At 42.6% G+C, this 21,053-nt stretch overlaps 1 protein-coding gene across 1 annotated transcript in view; it reads left to right on the plus strand.

Annotated features, from left to right (window-relative positions):
- Positions 1–21,053, plus strand: part of LOC137334600 (sodium-coupled neutral amino acid symporter 1-like) — a 59,515-nt gene that overhangs the window by 35,011 nt on the left and 3,451 nt on the right. The window contains exons 8-15 of the mRNA XM_067999408.1: positions 10–92; positions 6,612–6,670; positions 6,891–6,998; positions 8,921–9,000; positions 9,088–9,188; positions 17,934–18,052; positions 19,119–19,260; positions 19,382–19,479. Coding sequence (XP_067855509.1) covers positions 10–92; positions 6,612–6,670; positions 6,891–6,998; positions 8,921–9,000; positions 9,088–9,188; positions 17,934–18,052; positions 19,119–19,260; positions 19,382–19,479 — 790 coding nt within the window. The remainder of the gene's footprint in view (positions 1–9; positions 93–6,611; positions 6,671–6,890; positions 6,999–8,920; positions 9,001–9,087; positions 9,189–17,933; positions 18,053–19,118; positions 19,261–19,381; positions 19,480–21,053) is intronic.

A 21,053-nucleotide genomic window follows, 5' to 3' on the forward strand; every position in this document is an offset into this window, starting at 1 on the left:
TCTTTTCAGCGAATGGTATGTGAGTGGTGACATCCTTGTTGTATTTGTGACTTTAATCATCATCCTACCCTTGTGTCTTTTCAAGAACTTAGGTAGGTATCTAATGTCCTACCAGTGACCTATCTCAAATTGCTAGAGAATGTTAAGGCAGCATTCATAAATACAATCATGCATGATTTCTCAGAATAGCATATAAGTAGAAAAGATTCTTTTCAAAAGCAGTTAACCCTGTGTCAATTAATATCTTTTAAAAAAGGTTTTTTTGGGGCTAACATGGGTAAATATTGGTTCATGAAGTAGCTGAACTCAGCCAGGACAGCAGTGAGCACATCCCAATTGGCCTCAATGTCCTGCAGACTGGGGAAGAGAAAATCAGCCAGGATTGCTACCCAGTGACAGCTGCTGGATTTTGGGTGAATAAAGTCTAGACTTGGCTGTTATGTCCCCCATGGTCGAATAGCCTGATACAGTTCGCTGTCTTGGCTCACACGAAGAACAATCAGTTGGGTGAAGTACTGGAGAAAGAGGGTATGAAAGGTGCTCACTCTAGTATCAGGTACCATCTAAAAGAGAGAAAATTGGCAGAGGGGAGGAGAGAAAAGAAGCTGAATGGTTATCTGATTAAGAATAGAACTGACGATTGTAAGGATAAATATAGATTTAGATGACCAGATACTTTGGAATAGGATAGTTCTTGTGCTGCTGCGTTCATAGAAATATCTAGAACACAGCTAGTCATTTGAATATATTAAATGACATCAGCCACACATGGGCCCATTCACAAACTTAACTAAATCTCATGAGGGAGAAATTCAATCTCACTTCACCGTTTTTTTTGGACGAAAAATTAAGATTGGAGGGACGAATTTGCGGTTTTGATCCACCCAGTTGCTCCGGGCCTTCAGCAGTCTAACAAGCATTCTTTAAAGGGACTTCTGAAAGCCGCCCACAAAAATGTGCGGAAACCTTTTAATAGTTTAATTTCAGTGCTGCTTTTAGCTCCATAAAAATACTGCGGGCTGCTGCCGGCCCAGGCTTGTCCTTCTCTGCTTCACCTCCCCCTGATTGACGTCTGCAGCTTGCCGGTTTCACGCAGATGAGGCCCAATTTCGAACGGTCCTCAGGCGCATGTCACCCCCCATAAGCTCAAATGGGAAACCAAGATTCTACAGCTCAGTGAGTCAGAGCTGAAACAGGAAGTGCTCGTTATGTTATTGTGTTCATTTTACCATTGCAAGTGACTAAAGGGATGTGCACCACAGCGTGGGAGGTAGGGTATGTTGGCGAAAGATTGAGAAAACCTGTGACTACATGAGATCAAAGTCCTTTGAACAGATACTGGAAAATGACGTCACACAAATTGGAATAAAATTGAAATAAGTACACAGTGGCCAAATAATGCTAACCTTTTTTATTTTAGATTAGATTTTCTATTTTTTGCTATTGCTTTTGGTAAAAGTATTTTTTTCCCCCATTCCCCTAGTCTCCATCTCTGGAAGCTTAAATGCAGATTGGCAAACTGCTGTCTGGCCTCCACCGGTGGTTGTTCAAAGCTATACTTGGGTATTCTGGTAAAAACCCTCCGCCTGATTTTCCCTTCCTTCATTATTTTATTGCTTGGGCTGTTTCTTTTTGGGGGTAATTGGGCTCTCCTCAGTGTCTTCCCAACAATGGCATGGGACATCAAGCCTACTTCCCCTATTGCCATTGTGGCTGTGCTGTACTAGTAAGGTTATGCTTTTAATCAGTGGCAAGATATCTATCTGATTCAAGTGTGGAAATCCCCCACCTTTATGTAAAATTAATTGTCAGCTTAGTTCTTGGTAGCACTTTTGCCTCTGAGTCAGAAGATTATGGGCTCAAGCTGCACTCTAGGCTTGAGTACCTCATACAGGAACGTAGCAACAGGTGTAGGCCATTAATCCCCTTGAGCCTGTTCCGCCATTCACTGAGTCCATGGTTGATCTGTATCCTAACTCCATCCACCCACCTTGGCTCCATATCCCTTAATACCCTTGGCTAGCAAAAATCTATCGATCTCAGATTTAAATTATTAATTGAGCTAGCATCTACTGCTTTTTGTGGAAGAGAGTTCCACCCTTTCCATGAAGAAGTGTTTCCTAACTTCTCTCCTGAATGGCCTGGCTCTGACTTTAAGGTTATGTCCCCTTGTCCTATACACCCCACCAGCGGAAAAAGTTTCTCTTTATCTACCCTATCAGTTCCTTTCAAAATCCTAAAAACCTCAATCAATTCACCCCTTAACTTTCTATATTCCAGGGAATACAAGCCTAGTTTATGTAATCTCTCCTCATAATCTAACCCTTGGAGCCCTGGTAACATTCTGGTGAATCTGTGCTGCACTCTTCCATGGCCAGTATATCCTTTCTACGCTGCAGTGCCCAGAACTGTACACAGTAATCTCTCCAGATGTGGTCTAACCAGGGCTTTGTATAGTTGTAGCAAAACTGCCTCCCCTTTATATTCTAGCCCTCTAGTTATATAGGCTAACATTCTATTAGCCTTTTTGATTATTTTTTGTAGCTGACTACTACATTTTAGTGATCCGTGTACATGGACCCCTAAATCTCTTTGGATCTCCACTGTTCCTAGCTTTTCACCATTTAAAAATATAGGCTGATACTTCAGTGCAGCACTGAAGGAGCACTGCATTGTTGGAGGGGCCGCCTTTCAGATACGATGTCAGATCAAGGCGGGCATAGAAGATCACATGGCAGTTTTTCAAAGATGAGCTGGGAACTCTCCAGGTGTCCTAGCTAATATTCATCCCTTAACAACACCACCAAAAAAAAATAGAGTAACTGATCATTCATTTTATTATTATTTGTGGGATCATGCTGTGTACAAATTGGCTGATGTGTTTAACTACAAAACAAATCACTACACCTCAAAAGCCGAGGATGAAGCACTGTGGGCGTCCTATGTAAATGAATTCCTTCTGTCCATTCACATGAGCCTTTTGGCTGCTGCTCCAGACCCAAGCCCATTATTTCTATTTCCTTTTTTTCTTTCCCTTGACCCCTGTTAGACCCTTCTCGTCCGTCTCCTTTTCCACTTTTGCTAATGGACATTTCTTCATGTGATCCGGCCAGATCTCCTGATGGATGGCTGAAACCAGTTGTGCACCAGATACGCTCATGTCTGTGCCCCTTGGACTCGAGGGACTGAAGATGGAGGCCATATCAGTGGGACTGACCATGATAGGAGAGAGTAAAAGTTTTACTGGGTACAAGGGCATCAAAGGTGGAGGAGAGGAAGTGGTTGGGGAGATCAACTGCAGAAGTATCATGGAGAGCCAATGGCTAGGCAGTAGGCAGCTTGAATGTGCCTATGTAAGGTGGATGCAGAGGGAAAGGGGTAGGAGGATGTGGATGGGTGAGTGGTCAGAAATGGTCTTGTCTGTTGCTGTTTTCAAGAACACGAAGTGCACTATAGAAATGTGGATTTGTTTTTACTCACTAACAAGAATGCACTAAAAATATTATGAATAATGCATCACACCAACAATGAAGTAGAATATGCTGTAGTATCCTTTATAGTGTATTGTACAATTACAGGTATATAATGTATACTATTTCTATTATAGAAATTTGGGTATACAAGTTTGTGACAAATAAGTTACTGTCAGAATTTATTCAAGGAATGGCACTACTATCCTAGACAATCCAGATAATTTACTTCATTCACAATAATTTTTCACAGGGCTTGTATATATTTTAAGCTAATTAACTCACATAGTATTATGATAACTACAGTGTAATTGAATCAGTAGAAATTTAGACCAAGTGCATACCAAATAATTTTTTTTTAAGTTCTCCTAGGAGCTTGTCGTCCAAATTTTGAATCCTTGTGGGATTCTCAAGATGGTTGCCAAATCCTGGACAGAATTGAAAGCATCTCATGTAAAAAAAACATGGAGTACTAGAAAGAGTGCAGAAAAGATTTACTAGGATGCTACCGGGACTTGATGGTTTGACTTATAAGGATAGGTTGGATAGACTGAGACTTTTTTCCCTAGAGAGTAGGAGGTTTAGGGGTGATCTTATAGAAGTCTATAAAATAATGAGGGGCATAGATAAGGTAGATAGTCAAAATCTTTTCCCAAAGGTAGGGGAGTCTATAACGAGGGGGCATAGATTTAAGGTGAGAGGGGAGAGATACAAAAGGATCCAGAGGGGCAATTTTTTCACTCAAAGGGCGGTGAGTGTCTGGAACGAGCTGCCAGAGGCAGTAGTGGAGGCGGGTACAATTTTGTCTTTTAAAAAGCATTTGGACAGTTACATGGGTAAGATGGATATAGAGGGATATGGGCCAAGTGCAGGCAATTGGGACTAGCTTAGTGGTATAAACTGAGCGACATGGACATGTTGGGCCGAAGGGCCTATTTCCATGTTGTAAACTTCAATGATTCTACTTAAGCAGCCTTTATGCTTTTAATAGTCTTCATTGGGCTATTGAAATGATATACAAAGTAATAAAAGATTTACTTTTATTCTAAAATTATACTTTGTACATGGTATTACCAAAATACTCACTTTAGAGATGTTAACAATGGTATTTATGATATAGATGAGGAGATTGTTCAATTAACCCTGTCACTTTAGCAAATAATTTCTATAGTCAACACATAGATGGCAAGTACCATATTTTTAATAAACTTCAATTCAAAAGTTGCTGAAGATACAGAAATAGTGGGTTTGGCAAACCATGAGGAGGACTATAAAAGTTTTAAGGAAGTTAACAAGATGAGCAGGGAGATGGCAGATGTGATTTAATTTGGTTAAGTATAACGTAATACATTTTTGTGAGGAAAAATAAGGAATGGGAGTATACACTCAATAGAAAGTCACTGAGGAGTGTAGATGAACAGAAATCTGGGGGTATTAATTACATAATTTCCTGAAAATTGCAGATTGATAAAGCCATAAAAAGGGCCAGTATCATTTTCATAGAAGTTTACAACATGGGTTTTATAAATGGGCATAGAGTACAACAGTAAAGAGGGAACGATAAATGTGTACAAGGCAGTGATTAGACTGCAGGTAGAGTACTCTGTGCAGTTTTGGGCTCCCCATTATAGAAAGGACAGGATTCACCAGGATAATGCCATGGGTGGGAAACTATATTTTGGAGAAGAGACTGGAGACACTGGGAATATTTTCACTGGGGCAAAGAAAATTAATAGGACATTTAATAAAGGTTTTATAATTATGAACGATTTTGATAGAGAGAATAGGGAAAGACTGTTTCCAGTGGTTGGGGACTCAGTGGTAGGAGTCATCAATTAAAAATTGTAATTTAGAAAGAGAGTGAGGAGAGTGATTTGGAGAATGTTATTAACTCGGAGAGTTGTGACTGCATGGAATGCTTTGCCACAGGGAGTAGTTGAGGGGTTGCATCTTTTAAGGAGAAGTGGATAATAATGGCACTAAAAAATGAAGAAAATAATGGCACTAAACTGAATCCGGGTCACCCGCACGCACACAGGTGGGTCCCTGGGAAACTCGGAAGTCAGCAGATTGGAGCCGGCTTCTGAACCTGAACGGGATTTCCGCGATTTTTGGAGCCCCCAACGCACCCGCAATTGCCTCCTAAAATCACCTCCATTGTTTCTCTGTTACTGGTACTGTAGTAGTTGCATCATTTCCATCTCTCTGGTGGCAGCTATTTCATTTGTGTCTTTCTGATGTTGGCTGTGTCATTTCTGTGTTGCTTGTGGTAGCTGAGTTATTTCTTTGTTGGTAGCTGTGCTATTTGTACCTCTGGTAGTAGTGTATTATTTCTGTCGCTGGTCAGCTGCTGTGTCATATCTATCTCTGGTAGTTGTGTCATTTCTCTGCCACTGGTGGTAGTTGTATCATTTCTAGCTCTCTGTTGGTAGCTGTATCATTGTTCTGTCACTAGTGTTAGTTGCATCATTGCCGTGTTACTAGTGGTAGCTGTATTGTTTTTCTGTTGCTAGTGTTTTTTTCCTCTGATGGTAGTTGCATTGTTCCTCTGCAGTTGGTGGTAGTTAGTCAACATAAATTAGTGAACAGAAAATTTAGGACAGATAATAAGGAACTAAAGTTTTACTGAAAGAATGGTAGTTATTTGAAATAATCTACTGAGCAAGCTGATTGAGGCAAAAACATTGGGATTATTCCAAATGCAATTAGATGCCATGATGGGAGAGTTAATGTACTGGAGTAGATCAACTTCAGCAGACAAAATGACCTTTTCTTATCCCTAGCCTTTTTTTGTGGGCTGTTATGTATGTTTTTATCACGCTGGTGGTGACCATGTCACAGTGCTATAATGTGAGATGAAATGTTTCAATCAGTAAGAATAGATAGTAATAATGTTTTAAGTACATATATCATTTGTCATACTGTGCTTTGCAAGGCCAAAGTGCAAAGTGGCATCAGATGATTTTATAAACTGCTTGAGATTTCTTAGTACGGTTTACAATGCCTTTGAAAGCCTACAGTTATTCTGTTGATGAAAAAGTACATTGAGATGTGATGGTCAAAGGTGGAATATCCTGCTTTATCCCACTGTTGTGGATTGCATTAATATTCAAGGTAACAGTTTCCTCTTCTGTTTCATAGGGTACCTTGGATACACCAGTGGATTTTCACTTGTCTGTATGATCTTCTTTCTAATTGTAGTAAGTAATAATAATGTGTCTTTCAGCTAAAACAAGTACATTGTTATAAAACTACACCTCAGCAATATGCATTACTGGAAAAGTTGGAGAATGTTTGTTGGAATCCATTTAGTAGATATGAGGATTAATACCGGGTGTCATTAAGCATATTTAAGCAATGATATTTATGAATGATTGGGGAGAGAAAATAAATAACAGTGAATGTTTGTCTTGATTTCAGGTTATGTATAAAAAGACTCAGCTTCCTTGTCCTTTGGTATTGACTAATTCTTCAAACTTTTCTTGCACAACCATGTGCAAACCTAAGTCTTTTGTCTGGAATAATAAGGTACCAAACATTTTGTTTCATTATTAGCGTTCTAATATGAATGTATGACTACTGATTTTATTAAACTACTATGCATTTCATATGGTATTCCACCAGTACTAAGATTACATCTATCTTTTGCAATGATTTTTGTCAGGAGATCTTGATTTATTTAACGTGATTGTAAGAAGTTGGCTGTACATATGTAGTAGTGATGGGGCAGGGTGCTACTAATATTTTCAGGATTGTGGTTAGTCTCCTTCTTTTGACTAAATGCCGCCCCCCACCCCCCCTACACACCACACCAGTGAATGTTGTGACATTTTTCTAATTATAAAAACTTTTTAAAGCATTATAAATTAAGGCAGGGCATTAGTTTTCTATTCCATGTAGTTATAAGAGTTATATAGGGCTTGGATTCACATTCACAAAATGTGATCTCAATCAAGCCATCAGAGAGCCACCCAGAGGAGTTGAGATACCTTCCCATTGGGAGACAGGGCAAAATGAATGGATAGGTAACCCATGAGGTTCCTTTGCATCCTGCAGACATCGGTTCAAGAATGATACTGGAAAAGGCTTCGGAGCAAAAATAATGTGTGATGGAAGGGAGAAAATAGTTTTAGAAAAGGGGACAAATATAATATAACAATATATGTCCTAAATCTCTTACATTTAATCGTCTGTGTCCCCTCGTCCTAAACCCTTCAACCACTGGAAACAGTCTGTTTCTACCTCCCATCCCTTCATAATTTTAAACACCTCTTATCAAATTACTCCATAATCTCCTCTGCTTTAAGGAAAACAGCCCCAGTTTTTCAAGTCTTTCTTTGTACTTGTATTTCTTAATACAAGATAGCATCCTAGTGAATCGTTGCTGTATCCTCTCTATTGCCACAACATCCTTTCTACAGAGCCCTCCAACTGTGGACTTACTATGGTTTTATATAGATTCACCATTATATCTCAACTTTTTTACTCTATACCTCTTGAAATAAAACCCAGTATTCCATTAGCTTCTTTATGGCCTTAACCACTTGAGGTGTTGCTTTTAATGTCTTGTGAATCTGAAAGCCCAAATCCCTCTGCTCTTTCACATCACCAGTTTTCACTCAAAGTATAATTACTTTTTAACCAAAATGTACCACTTCACATCACTGACATAGAATCCCATCTGTAACTTTTTTTCCCCCATACCACCATCTTATCAGTATCTCCTTGCAGCTTCCTTTGGTCTTCAGCCTTATTTATTGTGCTATTTTAATATTGTGGGCAAATTTGGATACCACTCCCTCTAGCCCTATATCGAGATATATTCCCATAGTATGACTAGCAGCCTGTTGACCTGAGCATTGCTGGTACCTGCACTGTGCTCTGCTGTTCATCGATGGTGGTTAATTTCTAATATGAGAAAGCATGTGGCAGCACCCACTTTCTCCCAAAATTAATAAGGCTCCATGCTAGGCTTAGAACATTCCCAACGGTGCAATGAACCACCAGAGCACATTTCAAATATGGCTTTGTACCAGGCTGCAGATAATACTACACCAGTTGCTAATGCCAAATGCTTCCCTGAGTTTCTGCTGGTCACTTCTAGATCTCTAACAATGGCTTCTTTGGACGACCACTGAGAAACCCAACAGCAACTTCCCCCATTTGATCTTTTCTTCCCTCAGGGAAATGCTACAGCATTTACCTGGCATCCCTGCTCAAAATAGCTCTGAATGGCGTGTGGGAATTCAAGCTTGTATCCTCCCACTCTATACTGCTGTGCATTACTCCTCCAACACATATGTCACTGGAAGCATTTTAAATTTGTTAGAAAAATGTAGAATAATACTGTTGCATTTTTGGATGTGGTGCATGTAACCTGAAAGCTTATTTTGCTGTTTGGTTTTGGTTTATGGTCATGTTTGAATTTGAACTGTTATTTTATTTTACAGACTGTCTATGCTTTGCCCACTGTGGCCTTTGCTTTTGTGTGCCATCCATCAGTACTGCCCATCTACAGTGAACTTAAGAAGTAAGTGTACTTATTTAAAAATATATTTAACATATATTTGCAACTCCAGTGAGTTTGAGCACAAAAAGAATAATCTTTGTTTTTCAGACGTACATGCAGAAATATGCAGGTTGTTTCAATGATTTCCTTCACCTCAATGTTTATCATGTACTTGCTGACAGCACTCTTCGGATATCTGACTTTCTATGGTAAGTGCAAAGAATATTTAATCCTTTTCCGTCCAGGTTCAAAACCCTGCCTTTAAATTGGTTTGCTGTGGGCATACTTGTCGTTAACATCTCATGGGATTTAGAAAAGTAGTAAAACAATAGCATTGATTTCCAGCCCTGCCATTGCATCCCATTGTTGCTCAAAGTCAAAACAGAATTGGTCAAAATGATAGTAATGCTGAAATTTAGCTTCCAGATGGAAATTGGAATGGTATCGGCATTGGCCAATATATATGAGTATAACTCATTACCGTATGCTCCCGTATTTTTTTCAGTTTACTTTGTCGAATGATTCAATTTTCCAAGTAATAAATTCCTCAGGTTTTAACTAAAAGCATATATGCCTTTTTCTGAAAGTGAACACCACAAAGGAAATCCAGATTTAGTGTTGGAGTTCAGATGCAATTGTTTTTATTTCATTGAGAGCGGAGAAAGGTAGTGAAAAAATAATGGGCCAGATTTTGCTGTATCAGGGCATCTAATGGCATCTGCCGTTAGTTAGACTTGCCCCTGCAAGCCTCAAAAAATTTTTGCCCACAAAGTTGTTGAAAGTGCGAGCTGATAAGGTCGCAGTGAGGGTAACAGGGCATCTGGGACCTGAGGGAAACAGGGCAAGCAACTGGGTAAGGGGGGAGGGCTCAGTTAGAAATAATAGTAAAAATTCCAGTTTAAAGATAAAAAAAAGGATAAGAGCAGAGTTCAGGGCACAAATAGTGATATAGATACTCCAGGTGAATGGAATACTAAAATAACTAGAGTAGTTACAGCAGGAGTGACAAATAAGAAATGTGTTAAGTTAAACGGTGTAAGAAAGTCAGCATCAAGGCAGAAGGACAGGTTAGGATCTCTTGCCTAAATAAGAGTTTTATATACCAATTCACAGAGTATAAGAAATAAATTGAGTGAATTAGAGGCTCAAATACAACTTAGAGGGTATGACATGGTGGCCATTACTGAGACATGGGGCTCGATTTTACCGTCGGGTTTCCTGTGGGTTTCCAGCGGGCGGGCCCCGAAAATCCCGATATCCAGTCACGTGACGGGATCACGCCATGATCCCGCCCACTTCCGGGTTCCCCGATGACGTGCGGGGGTGCGTGCGTGGCCCCCGCTGGTGGGAATCCCGCAGGCAATTAAAGCCAGCGGGATGCCACTTGAGGTTATTTATTTCGCTTGTTCAGGTCATTAACTGACCTGATTAAGGGACTGTGTGATTTTGGGGAAACATGGGACTGTTTCACACACTGGGGGAAACAGTCCTAGTTGAACTGGACGTGTTGCAGCCGTCAGCCTGTGGCAGCTGCAAAGGTCCATTTGACAGGTGGGGAGGGGGGAGACCCTCACCCATTGCAGGAGGCCGCTCTGTCACTTGGGACAAAGTGTGGCCTCCACCACCCCCCTCCGGACGCTCAAAGTCAGCAACCTGCACACTCACCCCGGGGTCCGGAGACATGTGCCTACCTTGCGGACCCCCTCAGATGTACATATTGCGGATGGGGGCCGCCGTAGCTGCAGTCATGACCCCCTCGGAGGGCGAACAGCATCACCAGCCTCGCCATCCACGCCGTCCACCTCTGACACGTGGAGCTCCACAACAGAGTGTTGTGACACATCCACCTGTACAGCAGGAGGGAGGACTACCGCAGAGAGAGACGCATCGCAGAGGGCACTACCCTCGCCACAGGGTCCACACACCGAGGCGCAGCTCCCCGGACCTCTCCGAGCAGCAGTGCACACGGAGGCGCAGATTCACTCGACATGTAGTCGTGGAGATCTGCAGGCTCTTTCATGCCGAGCTGCTCCTGGCTGGCCCCAGCACCATCTGCTTACCTGTCGCTGCCAAAGTCACCACTGCCCTCCACAACTTCTCCTCCGCATCCTTCCAGGGTGCAGCCGGGTACACCGCCGATGTCTCTCAGTCGTCTGCGCGGAAGAGCCCTGCAAATACACCTGCACCTACTCCGCAGTAACACAATGGGTGGCATCAGTGGTGGGTCCTCATAGTGATACCCAGGAGCGGGCATTATTGGACACAACAGACAGGATTCGCGGAGACATAGCAGTGGTGGTGCCAATATAATGTGTGATGTTTGTTGCTCTGAAATTCAATATAGGTAACACCCATGGCAAACCCACAGACACCCTTGTGCATCCCCTTCATGCTCACGACACGTTTGCCGTACGCTGCCTACTGCACATATGTGATGCATGCCCTGTGGCTGCAGCACAGGTGGTGGCAGGTTGAGTGAGGCTGGCCGTGAGAGAGATGCACGAGAGGGTGAGTATGGGATAGAGCCATGAGATTGTATGAGGATTGGGTTGCGTGTTAGTGGCGGGTGAGTACTGGCGAGGTGAGTAGGTGCAGGTAAGATGAGGATGGGGTTTGAGTGAGTATGAGGGGTGATGTGACAGAGTAGTGTTGGCGGTGCCGAAGGAGATGTGGGGTGGGGGCAGTGTTGTGGCAGACGGAGTGTAGGGGAAAGACTACGGGCTCGATTTTAGCGTCGGGTTTCCAGCGGGGGGGCCCCGAAAATCCCGATATCCGGTCACGTGACCGGATCGCGCCGCGATCCCGACCACTTCCGGGTTCCCCGATGACGTGTGGGGCTGCGTGCGTGGCCCCCGCTGGTGTGAATCCCGCAGGCAATTAAAGCCAGCGGGGTTCCACTTGAGTGTACTTACCTTGCTTGTTGAGGTCATTTAATGAGCTGAATCAGCTGTCAAAAGAGGAAGTGTGGGATTTCACCTTCATCGCAGAGTGTTTCACACACTGGGGGAAACAGTCTCCCTCCAACCAGGCGTGTTGCAGCCAGCAGCCTGTGGCAGGTGCCAAGGCGCACTCCACGGGGGAGAGCCTTCACCCACGCAGCAGGCCACCGCGTCACATAGGGCAACCCCTGCCCCCCACCACCCCCCGCCAAGCCAGAGGACAGACCGACACGAAACCGCAGCCCCAGTCCGAGGAACCACCCACCTACCCTGCACAACCCCTCAGACCAACACCTGCCAGATGGGTGGTGCGTGGACACCCTCGGAGGACGAACAGCATGACCAGCCCAGCAGCCTCGCAGTCCACGCCGTCCGCCGCAGAGACGTGGAGCCCCCCAACACGGTGTTGTTGCACGCCCACCTGCACAGCAGGAGGGAGGGCTACCGCAGAGAGAGACGCATCGCAGAGGGCACTACCCTCGCCACAGGGTCCACAGACCGAGGCGCAGCTCCCCGGACCTCTCCGAGCAACAGTGCACACGGAGGCGCAGATTCGCTCGACATGTAGTCGTGGAGATCTGCAGGCTCTTTCATGCCGAGATGCTCCTGGCTGACCCCAGCACCAACTGCTTACCTTTCGCTGTCAAAGTAACCACTGCCCTCCACAACTTCTCCTCCGCATCCTTCCAGGGTGCAGCCAGGTACACCGCTGATGTCTCTTAGTCGTCTGCGCGGAAGAGCTCTGCAGTAACACGATGGGTGGCATCAGTGGTGGGTCCTCATAGTGATACCCAGGAGCGGGCATTATTGGACACAACAGACAGGATTCGCGGAGACATGGCAGTGGTGGTGCCAATATAATGTGTGATGTTTGTTGCTCTGAAATTCAATATAGGTAACACCCATGGCAAACCCTCCGACACCCTTGTCCACCCCCTTCATGCTCACGACACGTTTGCCTTACACTGCCTACTGCACATATGTGATGCATGCCCTGTGGCTGCAGCACAGGTGGTGGCAGGTTGAGTGAGGCTGGCCGTGAGGGAGATGCACAAGAGGGTGAGTGTGGGATAGAGCCATGAGATTGTATGAGGATTGGGTTGCGTGTTAGTGGCAGGATGAGTACTGGCGAGGTGAGTAGGTGGAGGTAAGATGAGGATGGGGTTTGAGTGGGTATGAAGGGTGATATTACAGAATAGTGTTGGCAGTGCCGAAGGAGATGTGGGGTGGGGGCAGTGTTGTGGCAGACGGAGTGTAGGGGAAAGACTTCGTGTTCTCACTGTGGCTGACCTACTGCGGTCATTGCAGCGCCTCCTGCACTGTATGCAGGTGGGCGATATGTTGGTGGCGCAGGTGACCCCCTCTGCCACCTCAAGCCAGGCCTTCTTGGTGGCAGAGGCAGGCCGCTTCCTCCCGCCCGCCGGGTGGAAGATCTCTGTCCTCCCCCTCCTCCGCACCCCATCTGATGATACCTGTGATGAGGCATCATTAAATTGGGAGCAGCCTTCCCCCTGGGCTGCTCCATGCTGTAATTTGTTCCATTGGTTGCAGCATCTGTCAGTGGAGGACTGCCCCTTTAACTAGAGAGCCTCCAGCTGACAGATCGTACTGCGCATGCGCAGCCCGCCCGACGCGCAGACCAGCAGCGCAGAGCCCGGAGGAGCAGGTAATTGATTCCTATTAGTGTGTTGCCTGCTACGATCGCGTGGGCAACCCACTAATTTCAACGGGCGCGGAGGCCACGCACCCGAAACCCAACCCGCAGGAAACCCGCAGGCCTGCTAAAATCAGGCCCTACGTGTTCTCACTGTGGCTGACCTACTGAGGTCATTGGAGCGCCTCCTGCACTGTATGCAGGTGGGTGATATGTTGGTGGTGCAGGTGACCCCCTCTGCCACCTCGAGCCAGGCCTTCTTGGTGGCAGAGGCAGGCCGCTTCCTCCCGCCCGCCGGGTGGAAGATCTCTGTCCTCCCCCTCCTCCTCACCCCATCTGATGATACCTGGGGTGAGGCATCATTAAACTGGGAGCAGCCTTCCCCCTGGGCTGCTCCATGCTGTAATTTGTTCCATTGGTTGCAGCATCTGTCAGTGGAGGACTGCCCCTTTAACTAGAGAGCCTCCAGCTGACAGATCGTACTGCGCATGCGCAGCCCGCCCGACGCGCAGATCAGCAGCGCGGACCCCAGAGGAGAAGGTAAGTGATTCCAATTAGTGCATTGCCTGCTACGATCGCGCGGGCAACCCACTAATTTCACCGGGCGCGGAGGCCACGCACCCGAAACCCAACCCGCCGGAAACCCGCAGGCCTGCTAAAATCAGGCCCATGGCTACAAGCAGGTCATGATTGGGAGTTAAGTATTCCAGGTTATAAGGTCTTTAGACAGGGTAGGGAAACTGGAAAAGTAGGAGGGATAGCCTTATTGATTAAAGATACCATTACAACATTAGTAAGAGAGGATATAGGTATAGTAAGAGAGGATATAGGTAAGGGAAAGCTATCAGTGGAGACTCTGTGGTTAGAATTGAGGAATAAGAGAGGACTTAAACCTGTAATGGGAGTTGACTACAGGCCTTCTGATTGCAGCAATGAAGTGGCAGAATATATTAATTCAGAGATTAGCGAGGCATGCAGCAAAAGCAGAATTGTTCTAATGGGAAATTTTAATTTTCAAGTAGATTGGAAAGAGCAGAGTAGCTCAAGTCAGAAAGGTAGTGAATTTCTTGAGTGCATTCAAGTTAATTTTCTGGAGCAATGTGTTCTAGAACCAACAAGAGGGCAGGCCATACTAGATTTAGTAATGCGTAATGAGCCAGACTTAGTTAATAATCTAACAGTAAGGGAACATTTATCTAACAGTGATCATAATATGATCGAGTTCATTGTTACGTTTGAAAAGGAGGAAAGTAACACAGTTACTAAGATTCTAGATTTTGGTACAGCTAACTTTAACGGGATGAGACAGAGACTGATGACAGCAAACTGGTTAAAAATTGTTATCGGGTAGAACTACAAATGAACAGTGGGAGGTGTTCAGAAAAGAATTTAGCTTAATACAGGACCAGTATATACCCCTAAGGGGCACAAGCTCTGCTTACCAAATAAAACTGCCATGATCGACAAAACAGATTAGAGATAACATAAAACTAAAAGAAAGAGCATACAAAAATGCAAAGAATAGTGTAGATCCAGGGGACTGGGAGAAATATAAAGAACAGCAAAGGAAGACGAAAAAGATAGTAAGAGCTGCAAAAATTGAAAATGAAAAGAAACTTGTGAGGGATATTAAGATTAACACAAAAAGCTTTTACAATTATATTAGAAGAAAAAGGGTAATTAAAAACAGGTCGGGTAATACTGTAAATGAAAACTAGGAAATGGAAGACTTGTTGAATAATTACTTTGTGTCAGTCTTCACAGTAGAGGAAGAGAATAATATCCTGACATTCCAGGGAAACTAATAATGAATCAAGGACTGGAACTCACTAAAGTTAATGTAAGCAAGAAATCAATATTAGAGAAAATAATGGCACTAAAGACTAACAAATCGCCAGGACCTGATGGTTTCCACCCCAGTATTTTAAAAAGGAAGAAGGTGAAAAATTACAGATGCTTTAGCCATAATCTTCCAAAGCTCTCTCAATTCAGGAATTGTCCCTTTAGATTGAAAAATCGCAAATGTAACTCCATTATTTAAGAAAGGTTAGAGAGAGTAACCAGGAAATTATAGACCTGTCAGTCTAATATCTGTTGTGGGGAAGTTATTGGAATCTATAATTAAGGATAGGGTGACTGAGCACTTAGAGAAATTTGAGCTGATTAGCGAGAACCAACATGGATTTGTAAAGAGTAGGTCATGTCTAATGAACCTAATTGAATTTTTTGAGGAAATAAATAAAGGGGAATGTCTATAGATGTAGTTTGCATGGACTGCCAGAAGGCATTCGATAAGGTTCCACATAACAGACTGTTAGCTAAAATCAAAGCTCATGGAATGGAAGGCAAATTATTGGCCTGGTTAGGTGGTAGAGAGTAAGGATAATGGGTATCTACTCGAATTGGAAGGAAGTGACTAGTAGTGTCCCACAAGGATCTGTGCTGGGGCCTCAAATATTCACTATATTTATTAATGACTTAGATAACACAATAGAGAGCCATATATCCAAGTTTGCTGATGACACAAAGATTGGTGACATAGTAAGTAGTGCAGACGGGAGAATAAAATAACAAAGAGATATTGATAGATAACTGTGGCGGATGGATTTCAATGATGATCATCCATTTTGGACCAAAAAAGGATAGATCTGAGTATTTTTAAAATGGTGAAAAGCTAGGAACAGTGTTGGTCCAAAGATATTTACGGGTCCAGGTACACAGATCACTAAAACTTAGTGGTGAGGTATAAAAAATAGAATGTTAGCCTTTATATCTGGGGAGCTAGAATATAAAGGGAAGGACGTTTTGCTACAGCTATACAAAGCCCTGGTTAGAGCACATCTGGAGTACTATGTACATTTCTGGGCACCGCACCTTAGAAAGGATATATTGGCCTTGGAAGGAGTGCAGCGCAAATTTATCAGAATGTTACCAGGGCTCCAATGGTTAAATTATGAGGAGAGATTGCATAAATTAGGCTTGTATTCCCTGGAATATAGAAGGTTAAGGGGTGATTTGGTTGAGGTTTTTAGGATTTTGAAAGGAATTGATAGGGTAGATAAAGAGAAACTTTTTCTGCTGGTGGGGGAGTGTAGGACAAGGGGACATAACCTTAAAATCAGAGCCAGGCCATTCAGGAGAGAAGTTAGGAAACACTACTTCATGCAAAGGGTGGTCGAAGTGTGGAACTCTCTCTCACAAAAAGCAGTAGATGCTGGGTAAATGATCATTTTAAATCTGAGATCAATAGATTTTTGCTAGCCAAGGGTATTAAGGGATATGGAGACAAGGCAGGTAAATGGAGTTAGGATACAGATCAGCCATGATCTCATTGAATGGCGGAACAGGCTCGAGGAGTTGAATGACCTATTCTTGTTCCTATGTATCTCTTTAACCAATGAGATATTGGGAGATAAACAGTGGAAGGACTGAGAAGGAGGTTGAATTAAAGGGGGTGAATTGAATATCAAATCAGGTACAGAAAGCGAAATAAAGAGTGGGAAAGAAAGATTGGATTAAGAAAGAGAGAGAAAAGAGACAGAAAGGAAAAGTAAGAAAAAACAATTTAAAATTTGACATTTTTAAAATCTCCGGAAAAAATTCACAATCCTGAAGGAATGAAACTCCACACTTATAATAGTTAATTTTCAGTGCCAGAGCAGTCATTCACACTCATCATGTCATTAAAAGGGTACTTACGCTTGTAATTACTAGCCCTAAATATCTGCGGCAGGTTTAGTTCATACCTACCGCGCAAATACAGCAACTTCACGATATTCAGTGCATGTCAATGGTGAGGCAGACAGTGAGATGCCTTTTTCATGAAGCTAACGGCGGAGCGGCACAACTCGGACAGCAACTTTTGGATTTCCACGTTCAACCGCGCATCTGCCCCTTGCCTGAAGTTACTGTACCATTTACGCATAAATAACGGCGAGCACCATTCACTTCATCGTTATTTTGACAGCAAAACCTGGCCCAGTGTTATTGGGGTATATCTCATGAGTGGGTTTATGGGAGGCCAATATTTTAAATGTAAAATATTGTTCTAATGAAATCTGTTCGAAAACATTAATTTACCTTCAACACAAAGAAAATAGTTACACTGAAGATATTCCATTCTCCCCAGTGATTCCTTTAAGAGCTGACTCTGTTATTTAACCAAAACTATTTTTTAGTTCGTTAGTAATGTATGCTGGCCATTTAATTGAACCTGGGAGGTGGGTGATCAATAGTTAAGTTAGATAACAGCAGTAACTAGAATTATGCTCAAGAAATTTCTGTTTATTTTTAAATTGGAAAACAAGTTTATGAAAGTGAAAAAAATTAAACGCCTGGTTACTTTTTCTTTCTTCATACAGGCAGTGTTAAAGAAGAGCTCCTTTCTTCTTACCCTGTTGATGGTGACAAAATCATTTTGCTAGTCCGTTTGGCTGTAATTATAGCAGTAATACTGACTGTGCCTGTCCTTCTGTTCACTGTGAGTACTGCTGGTTAATTTTGGGTCAGTTAATCAATTTTGTTTTGTATATCTGTTTAAAAATCAATAGACTACACACCAATGAATGGTCCGTTTAAAGGGAACATTTCCCCAGACACCAATTGATTTCCCCTTGCAATCTAACAGAAAACTATTGTTCTGTAGGATGAATTTAGACTGAGGTGCCCCAGGGAAGCTCATTAAATGGCACAATTGTGAGTAGCAGGACACCAATTCATGGCTGGAATTTCACACTCTAAATTCACAACCTCAACTGAGCAACAGAGCTGACGTGTGGTAAGGGAAGGGTCTCCTCTCAGAAAAGGGGACAGTTGAAGGAAAAATCAGGCCAGGCTACTCTTGCAGATCTTTTAGCAGCCAGTAATGGCAACGGTCACGGGTTAAGCAGTTCACAAGCCTGACCTTCAAGAAATAATAACAAAAGACATACTAGATTTTCTGCTGTGTATAGTTACCAACATTTATTTAGTTCATTACATTCTATGTAAACCTATCATTGCCATACACTAGGCATAATCCTAAGGAACATAATAGAGCAGTGTTCGTATACTTTTAATGGTGTTTGTTTTAAAGTAATAATGGGATAAACAGAACTTTTACTCCCAATTAAGAGTCTTCTGCTATATTCTATTTGGATTTTCTAGCTTATACATTTACTCTAGTACTACTGTTTGATGATGCTGTGAATTAAAGCATATTTCTAATACCAGTATATAGCTTGATGGAGGGAATTGACTCCAAAGTATATGGTTGTCAAGTTCTGTCTGTCATTTGTTCGTGCCTCTTCAGTTAGCTATCTATTAGACAGGAGCATGTGTAGTTCTTGAGAGCCTCTGATTCTTTGCACTGCTGTGATACCCTTCTGCTTTTTCTATATAAATGTGTATTTATGAATTTATCATATTTATATAATTGACTAAACTATTCACATTGAAAATTATGGATAAATCTGCAACTTGAAGGAAGGTTGTGTGAAGATATTTGGCTGTGATTAACAGCAGCAGGATTTGTTAAATACAAATGTTTGTCACTTTTATTTGAACAGGTCCGCTCTTCAATTATCCTGTTGTTGTATAAGGGAAAGTTCAGCTGGCCCCGCCACCTTACAATTACATGCCTTCTTCTAGTTGCTAGTAACGTTTTGGTAATATACATTCCATCGATAAAGGATGTATTTGCTGTCATTGGTAGGTTAAGATATTATTTCTGTGTAAATCTGAGTTATAATATTGTTTTCAATAACTTAATTTAATTTTCATTGTGCTGTGATTGATATCAGTTTCAAATATATCTCTTTCTTTGTAACAGGATCCACTTCTGCTAATATGCTGATCTTCATTCTTCCTGCCTCAATATATTTAAAGCTTGTAACTAATGAGTCTCAAAGTAGCTGGCAAAAGATACTGGTATGTACATTTGATGTTACATTTCATCAATGTTATGAATTATGAATGTAAACATTAAAATCTGGATTTGTTTTGAAGGATAGCATATCTTTAAATAAAATTTTTGATTCTCCTTGCACCTGTTTACTTTTGAGAGCCTCTCTTCACCGTGCGACCATCTTGTTCTGAAGGAGAGGTAAGCAGAGTTGCAAACTAGTGCAGGACTCTGATGTGTATACATTGCAGGGAATGGAGAAGGCAAATGAGTTGGGTCTAGCTAGAACTGCAGGAGTACATATAAGGGAAAGGGCTCATGGGATAGGGGATAATATATTCGCATGGATTGAGGATTGGTTAATGGAAAGAAAACAGAATAGGAATAAACGGGTCATTTTCAGGTTGGCAGGTTGTAACTAGTTGGGTGCCGCAGGGATTAGTGCTTGGGCCTCAGCTGTTTACAATCTATATTAATAACTTAGATGAGGGAACCGAGTGTAATGTATCCAAGTTTGCTAACAACACAAAGCTAGGTGGGAAAGTAAGCAGTGAAGAGGATACAAAGAGGCTGCAAAGGGATATAGACAGATTAAGTGAGTGGGCAAGAAGGTGGCAGATGGAGTATAATGTGAGGAAATGTGAAATTATCCACTTTGGTAGGAAGAATAGAAAAACAATATTTTTTAAAATGTGAGAGACTAAGAAATGTTGGTAGTTTGAGGGATTCAGGTGTCCTTGTACATGATCACAGAAAGTTAACATGCAGGTACAACAAGCAATTAGGAAGGCAAATGGTATGTTGGCCCTTTATTGCAAGGGGTTTGGAGTATAAGAGTAAGGAGGTCTTGCTGCAATTATATAGGGCTCCTTACCTAAGGAAGGATAAACTTGACTTAGAGGGGGTGCAACGAAAGCTCACTAAATTGATTCCTGGGATGAGAGGGTTGTCCTTTTTAGGAGAGATTGAGTAGAATGGGCCTATATTCTCTGGAGTTTAGAAGAATGAGAGGTGATTACATTGAAACATGTAAAATTCTTAGCCCTCTAAGGCTGTTTCCCCTGGCTGGAGAGTCTAGAACTAGAGGTCATAGTCTCACGATAAGGGGTCGGCCATTTAGGACTGAGATGAGGAAAAATTTCTTCACTCAGAGGATTGTGAATCTTTAGAATTCTCCACCCCAAAGGGCAATGGATGCTCAGTCGTTGATTATATTCAAGACTGAGATCGATGGATATTTGGACATTAAATGAGTCAAGGGATATGGGGATAGGGCGGGAAAGTAGAGTTGAGGTAGAAGATCAGCCGTGATCTTATTGAATGGGGGAGCAGGCTTGAGGGGCCGTATGGCCTACTCTTGCTCCTATTTCTTATGTTCTTATGTATATAAACTGAATATAATTCTGAACAGATGGTCCAGTCGAACTTACTGCATTGGATCATTTCTTGAGCTTTCAACTTGGTTCAGTCTTTGGAGAGAGGAATGATCAATTTTGCACCTATTGTATATCTCTACGGTTAGCACAACAAACGCAGCAGTGTAACTGTTCAGAATTCATCTTACCTTTTCCACATGCTTCAAGCAGTCAGGTAGCCATTG

Source organism: Heptranchias perlo, chromosome 18 (assembly GCF_035084215.1).
Source record: "Heptranchias perlo isolate sHepPer1 chromosome 18, sHepPer1.hap1, whole genome shotgun sequence".
Taxonomy (NCBI): Eukaryota; Metazoa; Chordata; class Chondrichthyes; order Hexanchiformes; family Hexanchidae; genus Heptranchias; species Heptranchias perlo.